This window comes from Balaenoptera acutorostrata, chromosome 12 (assembly GCF_949987535.1).
Source record: "Balaenoptera acutorostrata chromosome 12, mBalAcu1.1, whole genome shotgun sequence".
Lineage (NCBI taxonomy): Eukaryota > Metazoa > Chordata > Mammalia > Artiodactyla > Balaenopteridae > Balaenoptera > Balaenoptera acutorostrata.
The window spans coordinates 54,251,359-54,267,986 of NC_080075.1; the positions used below are offsets into that span (position 1 = coordinate 54,251,359).

The 16,628-nt window shown below is 34.9% G+C and overlaps 1 protein-coding gene across 1 annotated transcript in view; it reads left to right on the forward strand.

The window, feature by feature from the left end:
* Nucleotides 1-16,614, forward strand: part of FBXO11 (F-box protein 11) — a 100,644-nt gene extending 84,030 nt beyond the window's left edge. Inside the window, exons 12-23 of the mRNA XM_057558404.1 lie at nucleotides 5,516-5,733; nucleotides 7,195-7,280; nucleotides 8,135-8,229; nucleotides 9,168-9,290; nucleotides 9,373-9,458; nucleotides 10,104-10,180; nucleotides 10,275-10,418; nucleotides 13,170-13,280; nucleotides 14,014-14,121; nucleotides 14,451-14,559; nucleotides 15,157-15,255; nucleotides 15,344-16,614. Coding sequence (XP_057414387.1) covers nucleotides 5,516-5,733; nucleotides 7,195-7,280; nucleotides 8,135-8,229; nucleotides 9,168-9,290; nucleotides 9,373-9,458; nucleotides 10,104-10,180; nucleotides 10,275-10,418; nucleotides 13,170-13,280; nucleotides 14,014-14,121; nucleotides 14,451-14,559; nucleotides 15,157-15,255; nucleotides 15,344-15,473 — 1,386 coding nt within the window. The 3' untranslated portion in view covers nucleotides 15,474-16,614. The remainder of the gene's footprint in view (nucleotides 1-5,515; nucleotides 5,734-7,194; nucleotides 7,281-8,134; nucleotides 8,230-9,167; nucleotides 9,291-9,372; nucleotides 9,459-10,103; nucleotides 10,181-10,274; nucleotides 10,419-13,169; nucleotides 13,281-14,013; nucleotides 14,122-14,450; nucleotides 14,560-15,156; nucleotides 15,256-15,343) is intronic.
* Nucleotides 16,615-16,628: the final 14 nt, after the last annotated feature.

Genomic DNA, 16,628 nt, shown 5'->3' on the forward strand with positions numbered 1-16,628 from the left:
CCCCTTTGAAAAATGATGAAAATACTTTATATTTCAACCCATTTCTACTCCATCATTTTATTCTTATTTTTCTTTTGTAAAGCTTTATAACAGTTACATTCCTACAGTTATTGGTCTGTATTTATATTTATTTACCTTCAGTCCTTTTATCACAGTTTTTCCATTCCTGAATTTTTAAATTTTGGTTCATTCTTGGTATGGCTATTTTGTCATCTAGCCGTTTTGATTTTATTTTTAAAAGAAAGGCTTATGGTTATTGTAGCTTGAATTCTTGCCACTTGAGAATGCCTACCGTTTACCTTTTAACTTGGCTGAGTATACAGTTTTTTATTATACTTTCTTTCCCTCAGAATTGTAGTCATTTTTATATTTCTAGAATTGAGTGTGACTGAGAAGTCTGAGATCATTCTGGGTGTTTTTTTTTCTTTCTGGTGGGATTTGCTTTTCTACTTCAGTATCCATGTGTTGTTGTTAATGTTGTGTTGTTTTAATTTTTACTGTTTTTCTGTCCATATGTTCCTTTCTTTAGAAACTTGGCTATTTTCTCTATTACTTACATTGCTCTGTATTGTTTTGTTCTTTTCCTTTAAATTTTGTGTGATTTCCTCAAATCTTACTATGTCTACATAGTTTTGTCTCTTTTCTGTTTTGTTTCCAATGTGGTTTTCATCTCTGATTTCTTTAATGTATTTTTGTTTTATGGAATCCTTCTAGCATATATAAAATTAGAGACAATAGTATAATGAATTCCCATGTATCCATCCTCCACGTTCAAAAACTTTCAGCTCATGGTCAATTTTGTTTCATCTGTACCTCCTCATACATTGCTTATTTTCTTCTTTACTCTGAATTATTTTGAAGCAAATCCCAGGCATCATCATCTCATCTGTAAATATTTCAGCATATATGTCTTTCTTTAAAAGATGGGATTCCTTCTTTTTCTTTTACATAACAATGCCAGTCTCACTGCTAAAAGTAATTTTTCTATCAGTGTTTACAGTTCCCCAATTCTTTGTTTTTTTGTTGTTTAATGTTCAATCTATTGCAGAGTGTTATTTTCATAAAGTAAAATTAAAATATCATAACAGTGCCAAATTGCTATAAAATTTTTGAGACATTTATTCTAAGTTTATGAGCTTAACTCAGATTGACAGTTGACAGACTGTAGAAATATGGTTTTCCTCTCCTTTCATTTCACTTTACTTCGGATAGTCCCCCTTCGATAGGAAATACAAGTTTTAGATGATAGAAATTGCACATTAGTGTATTTCTTCTTCAGATTTACTTCTTGTGCCTAAATTATTTTTATGAAAATATTACTATGGGAGTATTTCCTTCCTCTCCTGTGTTCTGTTCGGGACACTAGCCCTCACTACTTTAGTAAAAGATCATTGGCTAGGCTTGCTTATTAGAACAGTTACTTGCGGGCTTCCCTGGTGGTGCAGTGGTTAAGAATCTGCCTGCCAGGGAGGGAGGGAGACGCAAGAGGGAAGAGATATGGGGACATATGTATATGTATAACTGATTCACTTTGTTATGAAGCAGAAACTAACACACCATTGTAAAGCAATTATACTCCAATAAAGATGTTAAAAAAAAAAAAAAAAGAATCTGCCTGCCAATGCAAGGGACACGGGTTCGAGCCCTGGTCCAGGAAGATCCCACGTGCTGCGGAGCAACTAAGCCCATGTGCCACAACTACTGAGCCTGCGCTCTAGAGCCCACAAGCCACAACTACTGAAGCGCGTGCGCCTAGAGCCTGCGCACCGCAACAAAGAGTAGCCCCCCCTCTCCACAACTAGAGGAAAGCCCATGTGTAGCAATGAAGATCCAACGCAGCCAAAAATAAATAAATAAAATAAATTTATTTAAAAAAGAAAAAAGTACAGTTACTTGGGGAAACATACCTTGCTAAAGGTGTATGGTAACATTTGCTCTCAGCACCTTATTCTTCCTTATCCAGATATCACAGTATTTGGCAAGTGTTTGATTGATTATAGTTTGGGGTTGTAGACATTTATTTCAATGAAGGTAGCATATTTTTTTCTCTTTACTTTTCATTCATTTTTTTTTTATTTGGAGAGTTTTAAGAGAAACTCTTAAATGCCTTTCACCCTATCGTATTTAAGAAAGATTATTTCACTTCAAAAAATTTTAATGAAAAAATACTTAATCTCACCTTTTATTTTTATATCAGTGTTAAGTTTGTAACTTGAGAGAATGATAATTTTCAAGGACTTATTGTAATGTATATGGCAGAGACTTAGAAATGCTTGTGCTGAAAAGTTCACAACCTCTTTCTTGTTTTAAAATATAGAAGAAGCTCTTAGCAATCTGGTATCTTCTGATAGGGAAATAAATCATTTTATAATATGGGGTAGTCCGGTAAAATGTCTGTGCCTTTGGAGTTTTATATTTATGTTGGAGCTTTTGTGGTTCGCATCTTAAAAGACAAAGTAGAGTTCAGTTTTCTACTTACAGTCCTGTATTATTAGACCATTTTGCACTAAAGGCATTTCTTAACAAAACAGATGCATTTCATTAAATGTGCTTTAAAGCAAAATTACATTAACTGAATCCTTTAATCCATAATAGATAGGTTTTCTTCTGATATTATAAAACTATAAGTCAATCAATTGTTCTCTTTCTGAATGTAATAAAAGCACCATTGTAGCAATGTAAGAGGCTTCTGGTTTTAAGAGCATGAAGGAAAAATTTTTTTTCTTTTCAAAAAAGTTTTGCTACTTTCTTTTCTTGAAAGTTACCTTAAAACAAAAACTACAGATTAGAACTCCCATGTCTGATGGAATTAGGGGACATTTTTAACCTCTAATCTAAATTACAGTATGGTAAAATGACCATGTGCCTATGACGATAGCAACCAATTCAGATTAGAGCAGGTTTTATAATGGGGGCCTCTGGACAAGGGAAAATGAAGAGAGGGGGGCTGCTGTTTGCCTTAGTAAACTAGTGGATCTATTTGACTCTCCTAGGTGTGCAAAATTGAAACCTAAAGAAAACAGAGAGGGCATTCCCTGGTGGTCCAGTGGTAAGGACTCTGCGCTTTCACTGCTGAGGGCGAGGGTTCAGTCCCTGGTCAGGGAACTAAGATCCTGCAAGCCGTGCAGTGTGGCCAAAAAAGAAAAAAAAGAAAGAAAACAGAGAAAGAGCATCCATGCATTTGAAAATTTTTTAGTAGGTATACTGTAGCAAAGTATATTTGCAGTAGTATATGTTGAACTAGTATAGCCAGGACATGACAGTGCCTGTTACTGCAATCTTCATGGAAGCCCAGTAAATAGCATACCTTTTCCTGCCACATTCTGAACAAATTAAGAAATCAAAGGGACTTCCCTGGTGGCGCAGTGGTTAAGAATTGGCCTGCCAATGCAGGGGACACGGGTTCGAGCCCTGGGCCAGGAAGATCCCACATGCCGCAGAGCAACTAAGCCCGTGTGCCACAACTACTGAGCCTGTGCTCTAGAGCCCACGAGCCACAACTACTGAGCCTGTGTGCCACAACTGCTGAAGCCCGCGAGCCTAGAGCCCGTGCTCCGCAACAAGAGAAGCCACGACAGTGAGAAGCCCGCACACTGCAACGAAGAGTAGCCTCTGTTCACTGCAACTAGAGAAAGCCTGCGTGTAGCAGTGAAGACCGAACACAGCCAAAAATAAATAAATAAAATAAATAAATTTAAAAAAAAAATCCCAACTGGATTTCTTAAAAAAAAAAAAAAATCAAAGCCAAGAAGTACCATGAAGAGGCTGAAATATCAACTTCATTACTCTTAGAGGTTAAATCGGAAGATACAACATAGAATGAGAACCAAATAAGTCTGTTTAACTGAATCCCAAAATGAAATAGGCTTATTTCACAGGCAGTGTTCATGGGGTAGTAACAGAAGGCATGCTCCCTAAGGGTAGCTCATTTCCATGAGGAAAAGGGTGAAGCTGAATTGAGCATACTCAGTTTATTCTTTCCCAAGTTTACCATTCAGATACGTCATGCAACTCCTGGCAGAGAGAGACAAGTTGCACTCCCTTCTCAATGATGAAAATACCAGAAATGTTGAATTGTTCCAGTCTGACATTAAGCTCTTTCAGTCTAGCCTCTTTTAGAATTTGTTTTTCTTTCTTTGATGCTCAGTTTTGCCATAGTAGTCTATATACATACACCTGGTGTCCATCCATTTTTATTTGGTATAAAATCAAAGAAGAAAAAACTTTTTTATATTTTAAGAAGCCATTTTTGATGCAATCCCCCAATTTTTTTTAAAAGAATAAGATTATAACCTATATGTTAACAGGTAAGTTATAAGTGATTTGTACTTTATTTGTGGAAAATGAAACCTGAAAACTACTTCTAAATGTTATTCTCAGAGAACCATTTTCTTAAAGAGTTAAATATGTAGTGTATTAGAATACTCAGAATTACATCCTGTTTTAACCTCTACTGAATTTGGCAAAAAGTCCTACTTGAGTGCTTACCATGTGTAAAGTTTTATATAGATGCTCCAGAAGTTAGTGTAGTCCTTTCTCTTCAGGAGCTTATGATCAGGTAAAAATGGATATGGCAAATACAGTACAAGGCAGTACCTGGAAGTAGCATAAGAAAATACTTAGTGCTAAAGGGAATTTAAAGAGAGGAGAACATGTTCACTTTTTGAAGGGAGATAGACAAGGAGGATGAAATGGCTTTTAGAAGTGCCATCTTATAACTATCTCATTTTCTCCTCTAACATTCAGTCTGATTGAGTCTTAGAATTTAGGATATCAGTATTACAGTAACGTTTATCCTCACTAGAAAATAAGTAAATTTATCTGTTATAGAAAATTTAAGAAATTTAGAGAAATATAAAGGATACAGTAAGTATCCATAATACCACTACTCATTTAATCACGCTCATATCCTTGTTTCATCCTTCAAGTTGTTTTTCTTCAGATACAATTGAGATCGTACTGAATGTAGTCTATCTTGAAGTATATACTGTTCTTTTCATTTAACATGATAGTATGTGTAACATGAACATAAGCCTTCACAACATTTTATTGAGCTAGTTCCCTATTATTGGGCTAAGAGGAACATTATTTTGTGTGTCTTTTTCTGTAGTCTCTGATTATGTTCTTGGGTCAACTTTTTAGAAGTTGATTTCTTGGGACATTTTTAAGGCTATGAGAGTTTATTTTCTTTAGTACTTAAATAAACTTTTTGTTGAAGGATATACATTCTTACTGGTAATGGTATTTATTTCCATTTATCGAATAAATCTTTCCCTATTTTTCTTTCCTGGGTTTGAATATACTCACATTAATTAGAGAATTTATAGTTCTCTGTTTTACTAAAACATTTAAAATATGCATCATTTGAAATTTAGTATATATCTGTCTATGTTTCATTCTTAACTCTTGAACATTTCTGATACTAAATTTTGAGGTATACATTAAAAAGGCTTTTTAATGTCATTTCTTTTTGGAAAGTAGCTTTACCTACAGGTTTAATTTCTGTATTTTCCAGGGTTACTTTGAAAGTTGCAACATACACAGAAACAGGATAGCAGGCTTTGAAGTAAAAGCTTATGCTAACCCCACAGTGGTTCGATGTGAAATTCATCATGGGCAGACTGGAGGAATATATGTTCATGAAAAAGGAAGAGGACAGTTCATTGAAAATAAAATCTATGCAAACAACTTTGCAGGTGTATGGATTACCTCAAATAGTGACCCAACAATAAGGTATTTATATATAATTATGGATGGAAATTATGTTTTCACTTTATGTTTTGTGCTATAAGAAAAGTTAAGGTACTTAGCTGTAACTCTTAACTGTTTTTCCTAGACACCTGACTACTATAAAATAGATTTTCCTAGTAAAAGTCTGTGCATCTGAATGAGCATAGTTATTGCATTTATTTTGGGGTGTTTTGTTTGTTTTTTATTCTTGATCTAAACCATGTAAGATACTTTTTATGAAAAATTGCAAATGCTGTGATTTTTATTTTAAATTCATCAAACTGCATTATAGATGAGTAAATAGGGCTGTGATCTTCCCTTGAAATCTGAATGACCTTTTTTTTTTTTTTCCCCTGAGAGTCAGCAGATAGAATAACCCAGGAAATTAATTATCTCAAAGATACTTAGAGAGACCAAGAATAACAAAGAGTCAGAACTTCAAGCTGTCACCTTTCTTTAATAGTTCCTACCACTTCCTCTGGCCACAGTAAGGAAACAAACAGATCCAATCTTAAAGGCATTGGCTAAGACTGTAGAACAGAGCTATTATAATTTAATCAAAGACCATGAATTATTTTTGTCAAATTTTTTTCCACTAGCTTTATAAAAGTTGATTATGTGATTGCCATCTTAATTACTATTCAGCAAATGTTTATAGATGAGCTAAGAAAAGTTCTTTTAAATAGATTAGCTTTTTTGTTTGTTTTTTTAATCTTAATAGGATTTGGGTTTTTTGTTGTTGTTTTTGTTTTGTTTTTTTGACCGAGCAGCTTGTGGGATCCTAGTTCCCTAACCAGGGATGGGATCCAGACCCCCTGCAGTGGAAGCGCAGAGTCCTAACCACTGGACCACCAGGGAATTCCCTGGATTAGCTCTTTTGAGGTGATTTTTTTTTTTTTTTTTTTTTTTTTTGCCAACGTTGGGGGAAGATGTGGAATCTTTTTTTTTTTTAATTAATTAATTTTTATTTTTGGCTATGTTGGGTCTTCGCTTCTGTGCGAGGGCTTTCTCTAGTTGTGGCGAGCGGGGGCCTCTCACTATTGCGGCCTCTCTTGTTGCGGAGCACAGGCTCCAGACGCGCAGGCTCAGTAGTTGTGGCTCACGGGCCTAGTTGCTCCGCGGCATGTGGGATCTTCCCAGACCAGGGCTCGAACCCGTGTCCCCTGCATTGGCAGGCAGATTCTCAACCACTGCACCACCAGGGAAGCCCGAGGTGAATTTTTAAGAATGCTATTTCGTCTCAAATACTAGGTGGCTTTTCCAAAGCTTTAAGTCTTAGAAAGAACTGGAAGGGAAATCACCTAGTCCCTCATTTCATAGATTAGGAAACTGAGGCCCATAGAAGTTAAATAATTTTCTAAGGTCACATAAACATGAGTGGCCTTACGATTATTGTATAAAACAAGCAAGCTTTTCTGAATAGATGCTTTTTTGTGTTTTGGGTTTTTTTCCACATAATTATAGGGGCAATTCTATATTTAATGGAAATCAAGGTGGAGTTTACATCTTTGGTGATGGACGAGGCCTTATTGAAGGAAATGACATTTATGGTAAGCATGTGGTTTTGTTCTATAAAATTTTAGAGCTTGGCCTGTGTTTCTGACATTAGCAAAAGGACCACTTGGAAACGTTCTGAGTAGGAGAACTGATCCAGTTTCTTTAAATTCTCAATAAAGATTATTCTGTGACATTTATTCACTTAACAAACATTTACTGAGTACCTTCTAAGTACTAAGCAGTATTCTACATACCAGGGATAAAAATAAAACTTAAGACCCTAGTCTCACAGAGTATCTACAATTCCCTTAGATTCACTCCATTGTTTAACAGTTAATAAATTATTTCTGTGGTAGTTTAATACACTTCGGTACTAATTAGAAAGGGAAAACCCTTATTCCTCATTAAAACTTCTGAGGTATTAATTCAGCAAACAATTATTAGGTATCTATGTGCTAGACACTGATCTGTTCCTGGGCTTCCTCTTTTGCTAACACTTACTGGATAATACTTACATAAAGCTTACTCAGTGCCAGGCACTTTTTTGAGCACCTTAACCTGAATTAAGTCATGTAATATTTACATCAGCCCTGTGAAGTAGACACTATTAAATATCCCCACTTACTGATCAGGAAACAAAGGCACCAAGAGGTTAAGCAACTTATTCAAAGTTACACAGGATTCAAAACTTAACAGCCTGGCTCTAGAGTCTTTGATCTTAACCACTATATCTATACTGCCTACAGTCCTTCTGCATCTTCTTACACTCCTAGTTCCCTTAGTTTTGTCTTGGAATGCTCATCGATCATAAGTATCTTTCTGAATATGACATATTTCACAGAATTGTGCTCTTACTATATTCCATTAGGCTCCATATGTTGATATTGTAACTTTTATTTTTAAATAGGCAATGCATTAGCAGGAATTCAGATTAGGACAAACAGTTGTCCAATTGTTCGACATAACAAAATTCATGATGGCCAGCATGGTGGAATTTATGTGGTAAGTTAATGAATACAGTTCTAGAATCTCATTCGTCAAAATCAGGGTAGAAAAGGGGGTGAGGGCAGAATTATGTCTACCTTTAGGTAGGCCATATTCAACTTTTTCTCTCTGCCAGTGTGTGAATGACTTAAAAGCTTCTAATTATAATTGGCAATATGGGCTGAACTCATAACAACAACTGGTTGGCAGTCTGAGTTATATTTGTTACACTGGGATTTTGCCAATGTGACTACTGTAAGAGTCTCTGAAATTTTCCAGAAGTATTAAGTAAAATCATAATATCACTGAGTATTAATAATACTAGACTTGAATATTTTTATCTTCTGAAAAAGCTAAACATTTGAATTTATATTGAAACATAATTTAAGCATCTTGCAAAGTTTAAAAACCTATGTATTAGTCCTATGTCTTCTGTCATCATGGTATCTGAAACTGTTACTCAAGTAAGAAAACGTAAGGGAATTTCAGAAAGGTCCTTGTATAATGCCAGGTGTGACTCTAATTTTTATTCACAGTTCTAGAAATATTCATGTCTTAAATCTTCTAAAAATAAAAATTTTAGTAACTTGAACCTTGTTTTGAAGTGATTTCACCAGTGATAAGTTGAAATAACTATTAACTTCCTAGTGAGGGATCTTCAGTTTATTATATATCTTAGAATAAAATAAGTTTTTTTGTTAAACAAAATTGAATGCTACTACTCTTACTATAAGATTTAAAAGTACAAAACCACATAAAGAACAGTATAAAAACTCTGAGAGCTTAAACTTAGGTAGAGGCTATGTGAAAGAATGTTATCCATTTATCTCCTTATTCAGATTAAAAAACAAAAATTGAGATTTTTTTGGTCACAACCGTCTTAAAAGAGGGAATACACTATAAACTGCTTGGCTTATACAAGATACATATTGTAAATCAATGTAACTTTTATTTAGCATGAGAAAGGACAAGGCGTAATAGAAGAGAATGAAGTCTACAGTAATACTCTGGCTGGGGTCTGGGTGACAACTGGCAGCACTCCAGTACTGAGAAGAAACAGGATACACAGTGGCAAGCAGGTAAGATTATGTTAGACTCTCGGGAAATATATTGTTTTGTAAACACTTTTTTTAATTTGAAAAATTCTTTTTTAAATTTTAGGTTGGTGTTTATTTTTATGACAATGGACATGGAGTACTAGAGGACAATGATATCTATAATCATATGTATTCAGGGGTTCAGATAAGGTAAATGTTTTTCATATTTGGCTTTCTTTGGGGAGGGAGTTGTGAGTATGTGGGGTAGGCATGGCATACCCCATTATAGTAGTCAGGTGTCTAGGAAAAACAGTAAGAGTTAAAGCTAAGCAATTAAGCATGGCTTAAATTGTCAGAATATAACTTTTCTTAGACTGGCTGAGGACAGCAGCCAATGGCACCTGACATGCTGTACCTGGCTTATTAAATGGGAGCTTCTGTTTTTATGCTATTTCCACAAAATTAATAGTTCTTACACCCCTCTTTCTTATATATTAACAGTTTTTGGTTTGGAACTGTTGTACTCCTGATCATATAATTCAGTCCTTTATTTTATATATGAGGGGAGTATATAATAATAAAAGTTACTTAATCTAACCTCCTCAGTTTAGTTTACGTATTAGGAGACTCTATAGTAATAACATAATCTATAGCTAAGTGTGTTCTGTGGGAAATAGAATTAAGCAAAATTAAACCAGTTTCTTTACTGACAGACTTCTCAGAGCATCTTGAAGGTGATGCTTTATTATTTAGCTAATTCTTAATATGTTTAATGTGGGTTTTCCTACTGTTACCTAACATGGGATGTGGGAGTAGAAGCAATTGAAATGGCATTATTTTCTATTCTATCCATAGGACTGGAAGCAACCCCAAAATTAGACGCAACAAAATCTGGGGAGGACAAAACGGTGGAATTCTAGTTTATAATTCTGGTATGTTTAATCTTTTAATTTTATTTTTCTTGGTGCTATTAGTCTTTAGAAATATACTTTCTAAATAACAAAACCTAAATTTTTGCATTTATAGGTCTAGGTTGTATAGAAGACAATGAAATATTTGACAATGCAATGGCTGGAGTCTGGATTAAGACAGATAGTAATCCTACACTAAGAAGAAATAAAATCCATGATGGAAGAGATGGTGGCATCTGTATATTTAATGGGGGTCGAGGTATTGTTGTTAATTTTGCATTAGTAAAAAACCCAGTTTTCCATTATTCTTCCATATCTTTAATGATCAATGAAATTGCCATTTAATATGTTATAAATGAGGGAATCACAGTCTTTTTCCTTATCAAGTCTCAAGATGGTTTAGGAGGTTAGTGCCTAGAGTTAAAGGAGACAAATGTTTACAGAATTTTCCTTTTCCTTCAAGCCACCTTGAGTGTGCCACTTGTTAGCGAGGCTTTTTTAAGGTAGCAGAATTTGTTTACACCCTCTCTCTGGACCTTTTATTATTCAGAATAGTGATATGATTATAATAAACTTCAAAGTCAAGTTATGGAACTAGGTGTGGAAAATTAATTGGTCTGTGAATATATATAAATGTCTGTAGTAAATAAGGATTGCTTTGTACCTGTTCACAACTGTCTTCGTTGGAGAATGGAATTAATTAAGCCAAGATGTGCTCAGTTTGGTATCCATAAAGGTCAAATCACTTTACATTGAGGCAAAAGTTCACAGTCCCTGCCCCTTGCAAAGGCATAATTGTTCATAAAGAGAGACTGGGAGAGACTGTCAAATGCAAATTATCACCATTCCTGAAACATCAGTAACCCAGCATTATACATATCTTGTATAGAAGGTTAGCTAGTCATTACTCTAATATACCAAGATTTAATCAACAAAATTTACTACTACCACCAAACAATGATGATTCCATTAATGACATAGACTTTCAAGGAGCTTATAATCTAGTAATTCAGTAAGTGACATTATCTCTGATAAGATTCTTTGTAAGATATAATGAGGAAACACAGTACAGAATGGTTGGTTTTATTTGTAAGGTGTTGGGAAGGGTTCTGGAGTAAAATCTTGAGCTGTATCTTGAAAAATGAGTATTTACTGGTAAGTTGTGGGGTAGGGGGTTGAAGGCCATTCCAAGTGTAGAAAGTAATTTCATTCTTTCGTTTGTTCTGTACATACTTACTAATTGAACATCACTGTACCAAACACTGTGATACAGATGCTAAAAATAAAATGGTGAATAAAACAGTACTACATCCAGAAAGTTTATAGTCTAATGGAGGGGCACATTGTAAGCAAAAGTCTAAAGGAAACAAAGTGGTTTAGTAAGGCAAGGGATACTGAAAGTCGAGGCCGGAAAAGGGGGCAGTGCCCAAATCGTAAGAGGCTTTGTTTATATATACAGTATAATGAAAAGGCTTTGTATATATGTGGTACAGTTTGGACTAGATCTTAGCAATAGTATTTGAGGAGGTTATAGTGGACATATGCAAGATTAGAGGCAGGGTCTTGGAATAGTGTTTTCTAGGGGAAAGGGAATTTAGAGGTCAATACTGTGAACTACTACAGATGGATCAAATATGTACAGAAATAAGAACATATTTCATGTCTTCAGGGAGCAGAGAAACACTAGTACACAACTAAATATGATTCACTATACATAAGTAGAAGATTTTATAGGAGTAATATTAACTAATACTTATTTAGTACTGTGTACTTTTACATGTGTTAACTAATTTAACCCTCATAATATCCCTATGTGGTAGGTGCTATATTATGCCCATTTTACAGATAAGGAAATTGAGACAAAGAGAAGGTAAGTAATTTGCCCATTCAGAGTTTGGAAGTGGTGAAGTCAGTATTTGAAGGCGAAGTCTCATTCCTCAGCCCACTCTTAATCATTGTTATCCTGCCAGAAGAGAATTAATAATTAATTTGATGGAGGAAAACTGAAAACCTCCCAGAGGAAGTGTCATTACGAAGAAAGAGTACAGGACATTGCAGAAAGAGGAAATAATATAAACCAAAGGCATTAGGGATAAAAATGTATAGTATATTCAGAGTGTAGGTAATATAGTGAGACAGAGGAGTAGCTTGGGGGAATTTTTTTTTCTCTTTTTTATAAATCTATTTATGCATGCATGCATGCATGCATGCAGGCTGTGTTGGGTCTTCGTTGCTGCGCGCGGGCTTTCTCTGGTTGCGGCGAGCGGGGGCTACTCTTCATTGTGGTGCATGGGCTTATCGCAGTGGCTTCTCTCGTTGTGGAGCGCGGGCTCTAGGCGTGCGGGCTCAGTAGTTGTGGCGCACAGGCTTAGTTGCTCTATGGCATGTGGGATCTTCCTGGACCAGGGATGGAACCTGTGTCCCCTGCGTTGGCAGGCAGATTCTTAACCACTGCGCCACCAGGGAAGTCCCCGAGTTTTTTGTAAATAGCAAGTTAATTTTAAACTTTATTCTGATAGTAGTTTTTTATACAGATAAGGGATATGATGGAGTGGTGGGAAACACAACAGCAGAAGAGAGGTTGGAGTGAAAGAAATGGATCAAGGAATGCTGATAGCGGCCAGAAAGAATCAGGGCTTGAACTAAAACATGGAGAGTGCAAAGGTTCTAAAAATATTTCGAAGGAATTAATTTTAATTCAGCAGTGTTCAGTAAGAATCAGCTTTGTGCCAGGGCATTAGGGATTCATAAGCTAGAAATGGTCCTTGCAACCATGGAACTTCAGTTTCTTGGTTAGAATGGTTACCTGCCAATTTTAGCAATTTTTGGTTAAATTCTACTTTAAATATCTATGAATTACTAATAAAATTTCTTTTCAGTTGAAAAACTAGTCCTATGAATTTCACAATCCAGTTAATAAGAAACTAAAAGAAAACCTAAATACCACCAAAAAGGCTAGTAAAATTTGCTATATGCATTAGCCTTAATCTGGGGAAATATTTTATTATAGGTCTCCTTGAAGAAAATGATATTTTCAGGAATGCTCAAGCAGGTGTTCTCATCAGCACTAACAGTCATCCAGTCTTGAGGAAAAACAGAATATTTGATGGATTTGCTGCAGGTTTGTATTTTCCTTTGTTACCTGTAGCTTGTTTTCTGTACATAAAATTGATTCTTGGTATATTATCTCTTTTGCTTAATAACTAAGGTGTGCAAACGTATGCTGCAGAAGTTGGCTGAATGCCTGTTAACAATTGCTTATAAGAGCACCTAATCCGTTTTGGATTCTTCCACTCTAAGCCAACTTTATAATATTGCTCTTGTAGTTCAGTAGTAGTTATGAATCATTAATTGCATAGAGTAAATACAGGCTAGTACTCCCATTAGAAATAAATTCAGATAAATGCAAGCCCTCTGGCCTCACAAACAGAATGTTTTTTTAAATCTTGGTAAGTGAAATCCAAGTATCATGCATATATTTCAACTTTTTGCCAGTGAAGATGATTTCTCTTAATAATTCCAAATAACCATCTAGCTCCTACCTACACATATTTCTGGGCCCTATCTTCTTCTTAGTTTGCAAAGAAATTTTAATATGTCATTATTAATAAAAGTAAATTACAAACCATCTGTATCATTCCTTTAGCAGGGATAGAGGATTATCAACAGTGGCAAGTGAATTGAATGTTACTATAAACAATTCAAATAAACATTTGCATTTATTTCTTTCGATGTTAACAGTTAATATACTTTTTATGTAAAAGAAGTAGTTCACTATATTTGCTGTATTTCAGGTTTCTTTTAAGAAACTATATATAAAGTGATGCATCTGCTGTTTGTAAATTTTGCTTCAGGTATTGAAATTACAAATCATGCAACTGCAACACTAGAAGGCAATCAGATTTTTAACAACCGGTTTGGAGGCTTATTTTTAGCATCTGGTGTTAATGTGACAATGAAAGGTATGTTGGAGTCTGTGTTCTGCCTACAATGCACTAAATATGCCATGAAAAGATGATAGTCAGAGGCCATTGTTATTCAGTAACTTAATACCTTCTGTCACTGTATAGTAGTTAACCAGCAATTCAAGAGAACTATTTTGAGAGTTTTGTTTCAACTTGTCCTAAATAGTTGGAGTATCTTGTACAAGGAAAACTCATTTCTATTAGCCGATTTTTTTTACTTCATTGGTTAGCCTCTTTTGAAGTTCTTAAAAACTCTATTAAAATAATCTTGTAATTTGTTATCTTAAGTCTTTATACTCTAGAATTTCTTTTTTTTTTTATTACAGATAACAAAATAATGAACAATCAAGACGCCATAGAAAAGGCTGTTAGTAGAGGCCAATGTTTATATAAAATATCAAGTTACACCAGCTACCCCATGCATGATTTCTACAGGTATATTTCTAAATTATTTGTGAGTCTTGAAATGGGAGAGAGAGTAAGATTTACTTTTCTAAACTGACAAGAACTCACATATTTAGCTTTCCCTTAAATGTATGAGCTAAGAAAGTAAATTGGTATTTGCTAATGGAAAAATATAACTGAAAATTTTATTGTCCACATTGAGTTCTGTGATTAATCTACTTTGAGGATCCTGTTTGAGACCGTAAAATATGGGAAAATGTAATACTGCAGTAACTACTGATACCACTGAAAATGTGAAACATACTGTTTTCCTAGGAGTTTCAAGGTAAAGCTGTCATTAAGTGTTCCTTATATCCCAGCCACCATGAGTGGGTTTTGACTCCCCCTCTCCCATACTGATTCAGTGAAGACTTGATAGGAACTTAATTGTTTTCCTCAGAAGACACAAAATAGGAAATTCACTTATTCCATTGAAGTCGCTTTTCAGAATTAGACTAGATTAGAACCACAAAAGTTTGGGGCCTCTTTTCTTATAAGTCAAAGGCCATAGGGTAATATATAAACAAATTGCAGTATTTTGAATAAATAACATGATCAAGGAAAATAATGTAAGCTTTTGCTTTTTAGATGTCACACTTGTAACACCACAGATCGAAATGCCATATGTGTGAACTGCATTAAGAAGTGCCATCAGGGACATGATGTAGAATTTATTAGACATGATAGGTATGTATGTAGCACACTTGCTTGCTGTATTACCCAATTATTTTCCTCCCCTCACTTTCCTAATCTTTGGGTTTTCATTTTGCTTTAGGTTTTTCTGTGACTGTGGTGCTGGAACACTGTCTAATCCTTGTACATTAGCTGGTGAGCCTACACATGATACAGATACACTATATGACTCTGCTCCACCTATAGAATCTAATACATTGCAGCACAACTGAATTCCTTCCCTAAAGAAAAAGTCCTGCCATTCTAACATCATAACTTAAAACATTTTTTTTGGAAGATTTAAAATATTTGCCCATGCTACAGGAAGAGACTGTATTAAAAATGGATACACAAGGTCAGTTGACACTATGAAGCTCAAGCTACCAAAAAGAAAGTGGCAATATATTGACTCAGGATCTCAAAGCTGGGTGTTTTAGCATTACTGTGTAAAGACTTTTGAAGGGACAGAAGTGAAGAAAATAAGCTGCAATTTTGTACAGATACCAACTTCTGAAAAAAGCTGGTGTTTTTACAACTAGCATTGAATGCAGTCCAATTTGCAGTAGTACTCTTCAATAGACAAGCAGCTTTGTTGCTGCCTTTATGGACGTGGGTACCAATTGCTTTTGTAATATGGTAAAAATGTGAGCTAGCACTTCTGCGTTTCTTTTGATTTTTTTTAACATGTATTCAGATTGAGAAATATGATTTTAATGCTTTAATCTCATGTAGTTTGTTTTTAATTTCAAGCAAAATCTTATTGTACTTGAATGTGCCCTGTTTTGTTAGCACACCTAGACTTGCTGTAACTGTACTCATGTCCCAGTATGTACGTTCTTTCTATGAAAGAGAAAACACTAATCTTAAATTATATCCAGCAATGTTTCTGGTATCCTTTAAGAAAAGTTAAGACTATTATTTCCTTCCCTTCCCTGTGCAGCATTCAAAATCACCCCTAGACAAAGTGAGTGTTTTAATGAGACTTCCTAGGAAGGGATGCACTGTAAAACAAAAGTATTCTTGTAACTCAGTTTTGTGAAAGGTAAAAACTACTATGTTTTAAAAGTACACTTTAGAAAGTCTCTTCAAAACAGTCCTGTATTTGAACTCTGTTCATAGTTTTTTTTTGAACAGTTTAGACAAATTGCTGGAAATAAAAGAATTTCCCGCATTAAGCTGAGACAAGTATATATACAGCCCTATACAGTTTCATAGCTCCCCCCCCACCCCATTTATGTGTATTGGTGACAGTGGGTATAAACAGCCTGAAAGTGTATGCATGTACCATAACATCTAGACTTAATATATTGTGGAGTATTCAATAACCATTATGTAGACGGTAGGTAAGAATTAAAAGGGTTTAATTTCCTAGAAAGAAAATGGAAAAA